Below are 12,563 nucleotides of genomic sequence, written 5' to 3' on the forward strand. Positions count from 1 at the left end.
TTTTAACGCGGATACTAGGCATATAGGCATACTGGCATACTAGGCGTATGCGCAATATTTGTCTGGCTCTAATTTTAGCCAACAATTTGCCAGCACTTACATGATTAAATTGCAGCCTCGAACGCTGATGATGATGGGGTGGCGGCGACTGGATACCCGTAATGGTGATGGTGTTGTGATGGCTATGGAAAAATGAGGAGGGCAAACTTTTCAAATATGCGAGTCTTTTAATTAACTTGCCGGCACTTGTGAAGCTCTGTGTTTTAATATATTGTACGAATATTCCCTCTTTTTTTAGCCTTTTTCTTGCTTTCTTTCTTGCGAAGCACGCTTTTATTAAGCGTTTCATAATTTCATGCAGTAAACTTGCTAATTGCGCCGCCTTGCTTCCTTTTTGCTCGGCACTCGACTTCACTTCACTTCACTTCCACTCCACACAACTCAACTGAGCTCAGCTCAGCTCAACTCTCAACTCGTTTCGGTATGCCGCCCTTTTTGCCAAGACTTTGCCGGCCAAGAAAGCAGGCTGCCAAAAAAAGTGTGTATAAAATAATAGGAAAACATGGCAAAGGACAGCCGGAGTGGAAGCCTGTGCGAATTAGTTGCACCAAAGTGTTTTCCGTTTTTAATATTCCCACCGACTTGGGAAAAAGTTGCAGAAGGAGCAGAAAGGCGAACATCGAGCATCCCGGCCACTTAGGACACTCTTGGCCACGGCTCGTCGCTTTTTAGCCGCCTTGGTCACTGGCTCGTTGGCTCGCTGGCTGGCTGGCTCACTTGCTCAATTTCCGCTTTTAATTAAATGAACATTAGGCCAAAAGGCTGAACCCACAAAAAAGCCACCAACCACCTGATGGCATGAACGCCACGAGCTGCATTTTACATTTGCAGGCGTTGGCCAAATTGCGCGTAAATTGCATGCAGTTAGTTTTAAAATTTAAAATTAATTTTTAGCTGGTATTTGCCGGGCTGAACTGCTGGCCTTGTTTGCCCGTATTTGTTTGTGCTTTAATAGCTGTTAATATTTATGAACCAAAAGTTCAAACAACAAACAACGGAATAGAGCCAACTGTTGTCGATATTTAACGATGCATTCGGTGGGCGAATTTGTGTGCTGCGAGAACTGGCTTTATATTGGATGCCAGCCAAAAGGGCCTAAACAAACAGCAGGCGTGAATTGGCTCGTAATTATTCAATAACAGTTTATTTAAAACACACCATTAGGGCTTCATTGATGTAGTCACTACAATTTAATAGCTGATCTAACTTTTCAGACCTATAACATTTTGAAAATTAATTAACAGAATGGTATTATTTACTGGGAATTTCATGTTTTTTCCCCTCAATTAATTACATTATACGAACTATATTAATTATGAAATGAAGGCAGGCAAAAAAAGTTGTCAAACGTTTTGCACCGGGTTATATTTTGCATCTCTGGCGTAGTACCAAATGCACAACAAGATAAGGCAATCCAAGGCGATTAACAACTTCAGTAAGTTCATCTGCAGCAATTGCATGCGCACCACTTCAAAATCTGAAGAGCAATCCATTATATATATATACATCTTATATATTCTATAGATCGAGCTTACCATCTTCCTGCTGTTGTGCCTGCAACAATCTAAGTTGAAGTTCGGGCAGCAATTGATCGAATTCTTTGTCAATAGTCATCCTGAAGGTCACAAGGCCATCGGATGCATCAAGAGGAATATTTCCAGCAGGAGCTGGCAGGACGATATCCGGATATTGGATAGTTAGAAGCAGGATGCAAAGACAGTTACTAAGTCGAGACATTATCGATCAAACTCCCATGAGCGAAGAACTCTTTATGAATTTCTCCTTAACGAGGTTCCCCAACAATATCGAAATAATGAACAAAAGCTGCGTAGAAGCGTGGCTGGTACTTATATTTACATTCTCATTGTTTAAATACCCCAGACAGAAAGCAGCTGGGAAACAAACAATGACGAGCAATATCCGAGGCGAAGGTTAGGCGACAGCATTTCTCCTCATGGCGGCGAAGTACTCGTGGATGAATCTGTTGTGGTTGTTTCCACCGGCGATTCGGTTCTGGATTCCGTTGTTGTAAACGTCGTCGTTCTAGTCGTTGTGGTTTCTTGCGATGGCGGCGTAGATTCGGTTGTAGTAGGCGCTGTATTTGCAGATGGCGGTGATTCGGCTCCATTATCACCGGTACCAAAACTGCCCATGAGGCCCAAAACTCCCTGTATAAGAAAGAATAAGTATCACTACAGACAGCAGTTAAAAGCATAATTCTAGAATCAACAAACTTATACAATACTTTGTACAATATTTGGATTTCGACAACTTTCAGACCAAGTTCTATTTGCAGCGACACAAAATCTGCTAACAATACGTTTAAAAACAAATGATTGTCTTCGAGAACAAAGGTGATAATCTTTCCACTATATATCTTAATGGTTTTGTTTTTTCACCTATATAGCCTCGACTTACCTTTGAAAATTCATCCCATATACTTTGAATAACGTCAACAGCTACTTTAACCGGAGTAAAAATTCCAGACGCTGGCAATGTATTTTGAGAGGTTTTGTTCTGGCTGCTGTTATCCGAGTCTTCGAGTCCAAAGATATCGCTCAGTAAGCCGTTTCCAGATGAATCGCCTCGGGGGGTAATCTTGTCGAGGAAAATGCCATGGGCACTGGCCGCCAGGCAGCCGAGGAGGCACAACCAGATTAGCAGTTTCATGACGTTATATGGATGGATTGGTTTTCTTCTATCCTACACCAACAAGCAGATGTGATCAAATGTCTAACAAGATTCGGATACATTCCGTTTTTGACGACTGCTCTCAAGCTGATTATTCTCAATGACCCTGAATAAAATTAAATAAACGGCTGTACAAATATCTGAAAAGACCTGACATCATTTGCCTCAGGTGTGACTGACTCATGAATGAACCGTGTCGTGACATAAGTGGACTTAGAAATGTATTGAAATTATAACATGAACGTGATCAAACATACTCTTATATGCGGAAATAACTAACAACATGTATATGTTAATAATATAGCTATAAGGTACTAAACTTTATTATCTTGAGTTGTTCTCAGCTCAGAAGATTTGTTTTTGAATAGGTTTAAATAAAATGTACTAAGCTACATTCTATTTACTTTAAGTTTAGAACTCAATTCAAACTGCTCAGCTAATCCTGGAGGCTGGTATTTGATCGCCGTTGAATGTGATTTTCCAGCAAATGTGCCATAAAGGCCATTCATTTCATTTCGCCGTGATACTCGTCGGCAAAGTCGGACATCTAATTGGCCCTAATATCGCTGTCATCCGCACTTACACCCCAGTTGCACTCAGCCAGCATTATGGCTTTGATCTGACTTAGACATATGCCCAGGATAATGGCGTTGGCGTTGGCAGATGCGGCAGATGCATTTGCCCTCCACTTCGTGGGGTGCGACACTCGAGCGCATCGAGTGGAAGGCAGTGCAAAAGCATTTCAAATGCATTCACAAGCAGGAGCGTTTTAAATTACTCCCAAGTTGGGGCCAATCTGCGGGCTGATGACTCAGTCATTTCGGGGGAGGACTCTTCATTGGAAGGGGGTCTGGTGTTCAAGCTCCAAGAAGGCGATGTGTGCAAGTGAGCTTCAATTAATATGCAGCAATTGCATGTACACGCTTGGGTTATCTGCTGCCACCTAATTGTTTATTTATGTGCACTTCCTATGCCATCTAATTAACTGAGTGCAGCATGTGGATTACCTGTCATTTCCACCCGTTGTTTATCGCCAGTTTCAATTGATCAAATTTGCTCGAGGAAATCAAGCGTCCGCACAAAAGCAGCTCCCAAAGTAGCAAGGACCTAATAAAAACGAGGATATCCCAGCAGAAACTAGCAGTCTCATCTCTTGGCCCCGCTGCCTGATCTATGGCACTGCAAGTGTCACATAAATTACAAGCGGAAGCATCAAAATGCTGTCAAATGAAGGAAGGGTAGCAGCGTCGAATCGAGTCGCGTCGAAAAGGATTTTCATTGCCGCACTCTGGAAGCGAGTTTCACTTGCAGTGCACGGAGAAAAAATCTTAACAGATTACAAAACCTAGAAGATATTGCGTGCTTCGTGAGACTAAAGCACAGCATAAACTTTACTCAGATGCAGTGTGAACATGCCATATTTAAATGGTGCTTATTTTGGAGATAGGCTTTAGCTAAATGCAACTTTTCTCTATGTGCATTTGCTTGGCTCGATTTTGCTCGGATTTCTCGGAAGCTTGGCGTTTAGTTTTTCGCATTGGCACTTTGTCTTCATCACAGGCGACGAGCGGTGGCCGCAACAAGCTCATCATAGCCATCGACGGCCGCATCATCGTCTCTTCATCGTCATTCTCATCGCCGACGTCGGCGTGCTCCTACATAGCTATAAACATCAATTTAGGAACGAAAATTGGTTTTCAGATAGCTTCCACACACACACACACATACACATGTCGACGCACACTTCTTCAGCTGGAGAAAAATTGTTTTTCGCTTTAAGTGACAAGCAGTGAGAGCGAACTGACGACAACTTTGTCGATGTCTTAGTTCGCGTCTTGGTGTAGTGTTCCTGGTTATTTATTTGTTGTTTTTTGGGGCCAGAGAATTTCGTCATGTCGAAGCACCCATGTGGAAAGTAATAAACTAATAAAAGAGAGACAAACACACTGAAAATAAAATTCATATCTGTGCTTAAAAAAGTAATATTTTGTGGCTTTGTTTCATGTTTTAGCAAAAACAAATATGTTTATAGTATATTGATGACAAGTGAATATTGCAGAACTTCGGGCGTTGACATTGAGACGAATTGAGCACACCCATGCTGCGCCATAAATTTATCATTGCATAACCGCAGGCACATGAATAAGACATTCAAAATGTGGCAAATGGAATGAGCATAGCTGAGCCGAAAGCCGGTATGTATTGATGATGATTAGATTGATTGAAAATTCAATGGTCTAAGCCCAGTTGGCCAGACAATTGACCAATCCTCAGCCACTCCACTCGTAAAATGCCAGCAGAGCCTGTCATAAACCACAAACACATACACACTTGAAAAACAGCACTTCACTGGCGTCAAAAGCGAAAATTATTTAAATTTATGCCTGGCTCAAAAAAAAAGAAGGAAAACGAAGTAAAAAGCGAAGACGGTCGAAATGTGTGCCAAATGAAATTCGTTGAAATTTTATGCAAACCTCAACAAATTGTCATTAAAAGCGGCAACACACATACACACACGCAAACAGGACTTGGCCATAAACAGAGCCGCCATTTGACCGTCCATATTTATGATGTGAACGACAAGACAAAATGGACTTCCGGCCGGCAAAAACGAGCGAGAAAGAGAGAGACGGGGAGAGTGTTTGGGGCCATGGAGTTTTGGCTCTTTGCATTTTAATAGACTGACCCAAACGCTTTTGGAACCACATGCAGAACGCGAAAATACAAACGCCTGCACTTGTATGTACACATGTGTATGTATATGTTAGACAGGGACATGTGTGTGTGTGTGTGCGAGCCATTTGCAATGCAAATTGGCAAAAGTTTAAAAAATTTATGCGGCTTTAATGGCACCTGGCGACTGCAGAACGGACCACGGATCCAAAAAGCAGACCACAACACACCACACCGAACCAACTAAGACTATTCGAGGAAATTATATACTAAATAGCAGAATAATTTTTTGGCATTTGTGCTGCTCATTTTCTTTTTTTTTCCCTTCCCCACGTTTTTGTCGACTACATTAAATGCAAATTTATGCCTATTTGCTGCAAGAAAGTGTAACGGAACCTTGCTGTTGCTAGCTGCTTGTTAAACTCGCATAAATTTCGCTGGCGGCTTCCCATTTTGCCTGACACTAAAAGGATGTAGCACCAGAGATGGGAGGGGATTCACTTTTTCGGACTGAGCTGAGGTACCAGTTGTGTGACGAAAGTGTATATTTAATAAGAAGTTATCTATGGAAAAGGTGCAACTTTTACATTATACTTAATTCGTTACACTTCTCAATTCGAAAAAGATATAATATAATACTAATTAAGGGATATTCTGTATAAATTCCAATTAGTGTCGAAGCACACCACTCCTTTGGTCTGCACAACTAATAGATACTAAAAAGGGTTTTTAGGTACAAATTCCAGCCAGAATATTGAGTGATTCATCAAAGCCATGGGCGTGCCTTCGAAGGAGGCAAATAGAGGGATTGAACTATGGCAAACTATCGCCACTTGCATTGTGCATTCGAGCAATGCTCGCAACTTATTGTTGTTATCGCTCTTTGCACTTCTTTTGACTTCTTTTGGCTGCCACTTGGCAGGCGAAACTCTTTGCAACTTGGCTAAGTAAAATTTATGTGCATTTCTTGTGCGCTTCTGTCCCTTCAGTGCGAAATGTGCCAAGAAATGTTTGGTTTTGTCTTCCTGTTTTTTTTATTCTGTTTTTGCTCTCATAGGCGCAGCAGGGCGAGCAGCCGAATTGGAAAAACGTTAGCTTCAAATAATTAGCCATTAACAATTGGACAGCGACTTTTGACCGTCTGTTGCCAATTTCCTCTGCTGGCCCAAAGTTTTACGCTTTATTGTGCCTGGTTATATCATCTTGAGTTGCACTGGCAAATTGCTGCCTTGCTGCAACTTTTTGTGCCCGAATGGCGCTCAATAAAACGATTTATGCTGCCTGCCCCTTTCGAGCCCTGAAAACTTTGTGAACTTTTGCCAACATTTGTTTTGTCTATTGCCTTGTATCTTGTGGCATTTCTGGCAGCCACCAGCTCTCAGCCACTCAGCTGACTTGGCCTAAACTCTGCAACTTATTAGTGCAGTTTATCCAACGACGACTCAAGAAGCTGCGTGCGGTTTGTCTTGGGGTGCCCATAAATCTCGGCGAGGCAAGTTTTCGGACACGGCCAGCAAATAAACACCCGGGGTCATAAATCAGGGCGCTGCAACATGGCCAACATGGCCAACATGGCGAACATGACGTGCAACATGCACTGCGCCAAAAAACTGCATTCTGATGGGCTAAGAAAAAAGGTTCAAATCGAAGTTTGCTGGGCGTGGCTAATGCAAATCATGCAGCCGCGACAACAGCTGCGCATTTTGGCCAAATTGGCCTGGCCGTAACCGCTTGGCTAACTTGGCATTCATGGCGCTGTGATTCCGAACGCCTCTGCATAATTTATCATATTCATTTGGGCTCATTACCCGTTGCAGTTATGAATAATAAAGGGGTAGCAGGAGTAAAAAATTGATGTGCCCCGCTAATTGAAGCAAGTTTCACGTTACTTAAAGCCCCATGTCAACGCCAATTGGGGCTTTGCGAAATTTCGACCACCACCTGGATTATATTTTGCGGACTTGCCAGCCGCTGATGAACATGCATGTTCAACAATCGCTGTTCGATTTGTGGCCCTCGCTGCATTTTGGCCACTGTCCGACTGCACAACTCATGTCATGTGTGACAAAAATCGAGCATTGAAGCCATTGACAGACGCAATTTTGGCCAGCAATTGTAATTGGTTTAGGTCCTGGTTGGCAGTTGTAGTTGCAGCCAGTTCGAACCATGACCCGTTCGTTAATTAACATGTTCGTGGCTTTGCTGGATGTAACTGTCCATGTCCTGCAGCTATCTCATGTCAATTGGGGTGGACCTTTGAGAAGTAATTGCAATTTCTCTTTATTTATCTTATTTAAGTTACTGCACTTACTCACTCACTTTGCCTTGATTACTTTGTGGGTCGTACGACAAAGCGTCAGAGCCGCCTGTCATTAATTGTTTCCCAGTGGTAAATATTTAAACTGACAAACGTATCTTTTGACAAGCCTGATGGAAATAAAATACTTTAACAATTGAGCAATTATTAAGATGATTAATAATTTGGTAAGCTAGTACAACGAGGCGTATGAGTGATATTTTGTAAATTTCGTTGAGATGTAACTATAAAGCTTATCCAGCAAAATGTTGGTCCACTCCGCTGTCTAGATTCTATGCAAAAACTGCCACCGTTAAGCGAATCATTTTGCACGCGCAATGAACTCATCGCCAGCGTGGACTTAATCAAATTTCGTAGCGCAAAATAGCTTGGAGAACAGCATTTCCCGTTTCGGGCATTTCCGGCACGTTTTTTGGGGCGGACGGAGTCTTAGCATACTTTGGAGCTCGCTTTATTGCGCTGTCAGTGAGAGTGGGCGGCTGTTATGCTGGTAAATGGAGACGAGGGCCCACGTTGACACACTTATTTACCAGCTGGCCACGGCAGCAGCTCCATGGTCATCTCCTGGTCGGTCGGGCATCCATCCCAGCCCTTCTGCCCCCATTTAATCTGCTCTTTGTGCGCCGAGCTTGTTGCACGCTTCACGCTCGCAATGGCACGCGGCGCATAAATCAATGGCAACGATCTTTACGTGCTGCCTCAAAGTTTCTCGTTCAACATCCGCCACATCTAGAGCACTGAGAGAAAAAAAGAGCAGTTCGCATAGGGAACTTAACCTGATTACCGGAACTAACAGGTGCTTGCACTTTCCTATCTTGAAATGTATAAATAGTGCTTTAATTAAACACTTTTTCTCGCAAGTGAAGGAAGTGCATTTTTCTAAGTGCACGAAACCCGTGCTCTTCAGTGCTTCTCACACCAACACTCACGCGCCTTGCCATCTTTATTGCACATTGCGGCTTCCGGTTGGCGGATGCGGATGTGGATGTGGATGTGTGCTAGTGTGAGTGCGCCCTTGTTTGTGTTTGTGCCTCATTTTAGTTGAGAACGCGGCATTAAAATGCATTTGGCTTTCAATTTACTCGCACTCGCGTAATATTTTCATTAAGTGTTTTCTTTTTAGTCATTTTAGCCACGTGCTCAACCTCCATCTGCTCACCCGAACACTTAAGTACTCTAAATTGTTAATGAAATGTTAAATGGCTCGGAGTGGCCGAAGGAAAACACAATTCGACGCCTGCTGATTGACCGTAATGAGCCAGTTACGCAACAATATTCATTAATTAGTAATTAATAATGATCCCTGTGGGGCAGTGGGACAGGTGTTTGCCACATGTGGCATTAATTGCCCAGGGCAAGGTCGTTGCTGGGCCCAATTGAATGGTCAATTAACAGGGGAAGAGCAATCACAGCATTTGGGCTAATTAGTATGGTCTTCGCTCTTCCAATGAATTTTCGGCCAGCAACTGAAACCCCAAATGTCATGCAAACAAATTCATTAATTTTAACAGCAGTAACAAAAAAATCGATCAGTTGACACCAAAAACAAATGCATTTCGTGAGCATGGATGTGAATTGGTAAGACACAGTTGAACACAGAAAAAAACGCAACTAACAGCAACTGAAGTGGAACGCACAGATAGACAGCTGTTGATAACGCCCAGAAACCGTAGCAGAATCCAAACCTAACCGAACAGAACTGGCAGACACAAACATGTGTAGGATTGCCAAATCCTCTGACTCCAGCTCTGCACACCACGCTTCCAAAATGTCCCAATCCCTATCCCTTATACAACTCCCATTACCATCCTCCATCCTGTATCCTCCATACTCCAAACTCCATACTCCAGCCTCCATCCTCCAGCAGCAAATGCGCTTGTCCCATGCTGATCCCTTTAGCTGTTGAATTGCAAATTGTTTGTATCTGGCGTCAACAATTTGTTTTTTGTCTCCGCTCGTAAGAGCCTTATGTCGGAGTAATGGCAACTATATGATATAGTTTGCCAAGCCAGATTATTAATGTAGCTATGCTGAAAGCCAGTAATGGCAAGCACTTCCCCTCCAGATTATCAACTTGGAAATGATCTCCAGCTGCTGGCTGCTAAGATAAGCTTCTTTTAATAAGCGACAAAGCTAGAAGTTCATCCAATAAATACAAGGGGATAAAGGCGCAACTCTATATTTTAAATATTTAACGAGTTCTGTACTACGTAACCAAAATAATATAGTGCGTAAAAGTTAGGAAAGTATCAACAATATTTTGCCGGGTATAAATGCTTTCCTGCGCACTTTCAGAAATTTATACAATGATTTCCGCTGCACTTCAATAATCCAATAAGATTTTCACACCTTTTGATTTGAAATAAGGGTATTCCGAGATCGTTTTGACGTAGATCCCCCATCTTTTTTTTGCATTTTTTGCCCATTTTTTGTAGCTCGCTGACAAAATGTCCACCCATCTGTCACGGCAACCGGCAACAACTTTCAGCCAGCGGGCAGGCATCAGCAACAAGCAATCCGAAACTTAATTTTTTTTCATACCCTACATGCGCAATTTGTATGATTTCCAGCTGCAGTTTTTTGGTTGCGCTGTTTGTAGGTTGTCAAATGCGTTTTTCCCACTTGTTTTACAATTTTTGCTTTTGCAAGAAACAAATTTGAATGCACAGCAAATGGCAAATGAGCAAATGAGTCAGGGAGAATTATTAAATTGCTGCGGAGCAATGGAGGCTGGAAAAGTGGGCGGCAAGTGGGTGGAAAGTGGGCGGGGAAAAAGAGCAAGTGCCGCTTAATGGTCTGGCCATGTCGTTTAATTTTTTTGTTTTTTTTTACCAGCGCTTTGGTCGCATTCTGCTGCATTGTGCGCTAAATACTTTGACGTCTTTTTATTGTGTGCTCTTATTTTATGCATTAAATTTGCTTATTTTTTTTTTTTTTGTTGCCTGTTTCGCCCGCAAGCATTCGAGCCATTTGCATTTACATATGCGCATTGCTTGCTGCAGATTGTATTTAATTAAAATTTGTTGTAATTCTAGAAATGGCCGGCAAATGCGGCCATAAAGCAGCCCCATGACAGCCGCAAGGACGGACCTGATTTAAGTGCGTGCATATGTAGATACTCGTATACCATTTACGGCGTTTTCGATTTTTGGCCAGCACTGCGAGTGCGGTCCACGGTAAATAATGAATGCCCAAAAATGCAGTAATTTATCGCCATGTTTATCTGCTACTCATTACTAGGCAGCGGCAAAATCTGCATAAATATCATATGTGCCACATGAGTTTGAGTGTGTGTGTGTCATTTTTCGAGGGTCGTAGGGAAAAGGCCATTGCAAATGGCGATAAGCAAAATTCAGTTTTGTTAATGGCTCGGCCAATTCAATTTGCTCGTGTGCCGCGGACGTTCATCAATTTCGCTGGCAAATGCAAATAGCAAAATGATAGGCAAATATTTATTGTGGCCCGCATAATGAGTGAGAAATCTTGTTTTGGCAACCAAGTCAGGTGCCAGGAAGCCAGATCTAATGGGTCCAGTTTTGGCCCAAAGGGATGACTTCACCATCGCCAGCATTCCGTGCATTTTGCATGCGAAACAGCATCGTCATAAGCATTAAAACTAATGCGCCGAAAAGTAGACTATTAAAAATGTAAAGTCAACTTTATTAGCTCGAGGAAAATTGTGTCATTTGTATGTCTGCGCGTGCGTGTGTGTGTGAGAGAGTTGTTGTGTGCTGAAATTTGATGCTACTTTTCCAGAGATGTCGTCTTCTCTACTCCATAGAAGGGGTGAAAGTATACGTTGATTCTGATTTTCCGTCTTATGCTGCTGTTAAATGCTTTTAGCCAGACTTTACAGACTTCCAAGGGTCATGGCACTTTGTTTTCTTTGTGCGTGAACTCCAGGTTTGCTTAAGCACCAAAAATCATCATGAATGGAATATCTGCACCCATATCCCCATTCGCCAGAGCCGCTGGCAACGGCCTTTCAATTGCCAGCAAAGTTGGACAAACACAGCGACCTATAATACACATGCTGGCTGGCTGGCTCACAAACTAACACATTAGGCGGCATTTCCTTTGCCAAAGTTGGTTGACTTCGTTTTTGGGGACTGCGAGGGCAACAACAAGCAAATAAACTGACAGACACTCGTTTCCGTTTTCAAACAAAACAGACGCCATATTTAAAATTCCAAACGGGCGTCCTGGCAACAACAACAACAACTATTCCGGGCAATATAAGCAGGCAAACAAATGAAATAACAGAAAATTGCCGTTTGCTAAAAACTTTTGCTTTGCTTTTTTCCACTTATTATTTTTTTTCCCCCTCCCTGCCATTTCAGCCATGGGAGCTCTAGCTTTTCTGGCTGCTGCTGCGTTCGTTGCCAAAAACAAAGAATTCAATTTAGTGGGTCGTGCGTTGATGTGGACAGGTTCATTGAACGCGGGGATTCCCCCGAATGAGCATAAATTACGCGCCATCCACGACTCGAAACTAATTGTGAAGTTATGCCGAACGAACGATTCAATGGAATGCGCCAGCGAAAATCGAGTATCCGCTCAAAGATGACAGCGTTCTCGAATTGTTTCACATTCATATCGCCATGGCATTTCGCAGGCGACAAACAAAAAAATTGAGAAATGAAAAACGAAAAACTTGCTGACCGGTGGCCGTGACTTCCGTGCACCAGAAATGAAATGAAAGATTTATTCCAGATTCGCATGACGAGATAGTGCGTTGTGTGGCTGTTGTGGCAACTGCCATGGCACAAAAGACACGTAGGCCAATAAAAATGCCATCCTCGTTCGTTTGGGATCCTTCGGA

General features: G+C 42.7%; 2 protein-coding genes across 2 annotated transcripts; both read right to left on the reverse strand.

Annotated features, from left to right (window-relative positions):
• Nucleotides 1-1,177: 1,177 nt before the first annotated feature.
• Nucleotides 1,178-1,855, reverse strand: LOC6729849. Its single transcript, XM_002105116.4, has 2 exons — nt 1,596-1,855; nt 1,178-1,537 (listed from the first exon to the last, which is right to left on the reverse strand). Exons 1-2 carry the CDS (start codon nt 1,795-1,797, stop codon nt 1,404-1,406), a joined length of 336 nt encoding a protein of 111 aa, XP_002105152.1. The 5' UTR covers nt 1,798-1,855; the 3' UTR covers nt 1,178-1,403.
• A 34-nt stretch (nt 1,856-1,889) lies between these two features.
• Nucleotides 1,890-2,814, reverse strand: LOC6729850. The gene is made up of 2 exons (XM_002105117.4): nt 2,479-2,814; nt 1,890-2,228 (listed from the first exon to the last, which is right to left on the reverse strand). Exons 1-2 carry the CDS (start codon nt 2,728-2,730, stop codon nt 2,013-2,015), a joined length of 468 nt encoding a protein of 155 aa, XP_002105153.1. The 5' UTR covers nt 2,731-2,814; the 3' UTR covers nt 1,890-2,012.
• Between the last annotated feature and the right edge of the window lie 9,749 nt (nt 2,815-12,563).

Source organism: Drosophila simulans, chromosome 3R (genome assembly GCF_016746395.2).
Source record: "Drosophila simulans strain w501 chromosome 3R, Prin_Dsim_3.1, whole genome shotgun sequence".
NCBI lineage: Eukaryota > Metazoa > Arthropoda > Insecta > Diptera > Drosophilidae > Drosophila > Drosophila simulans.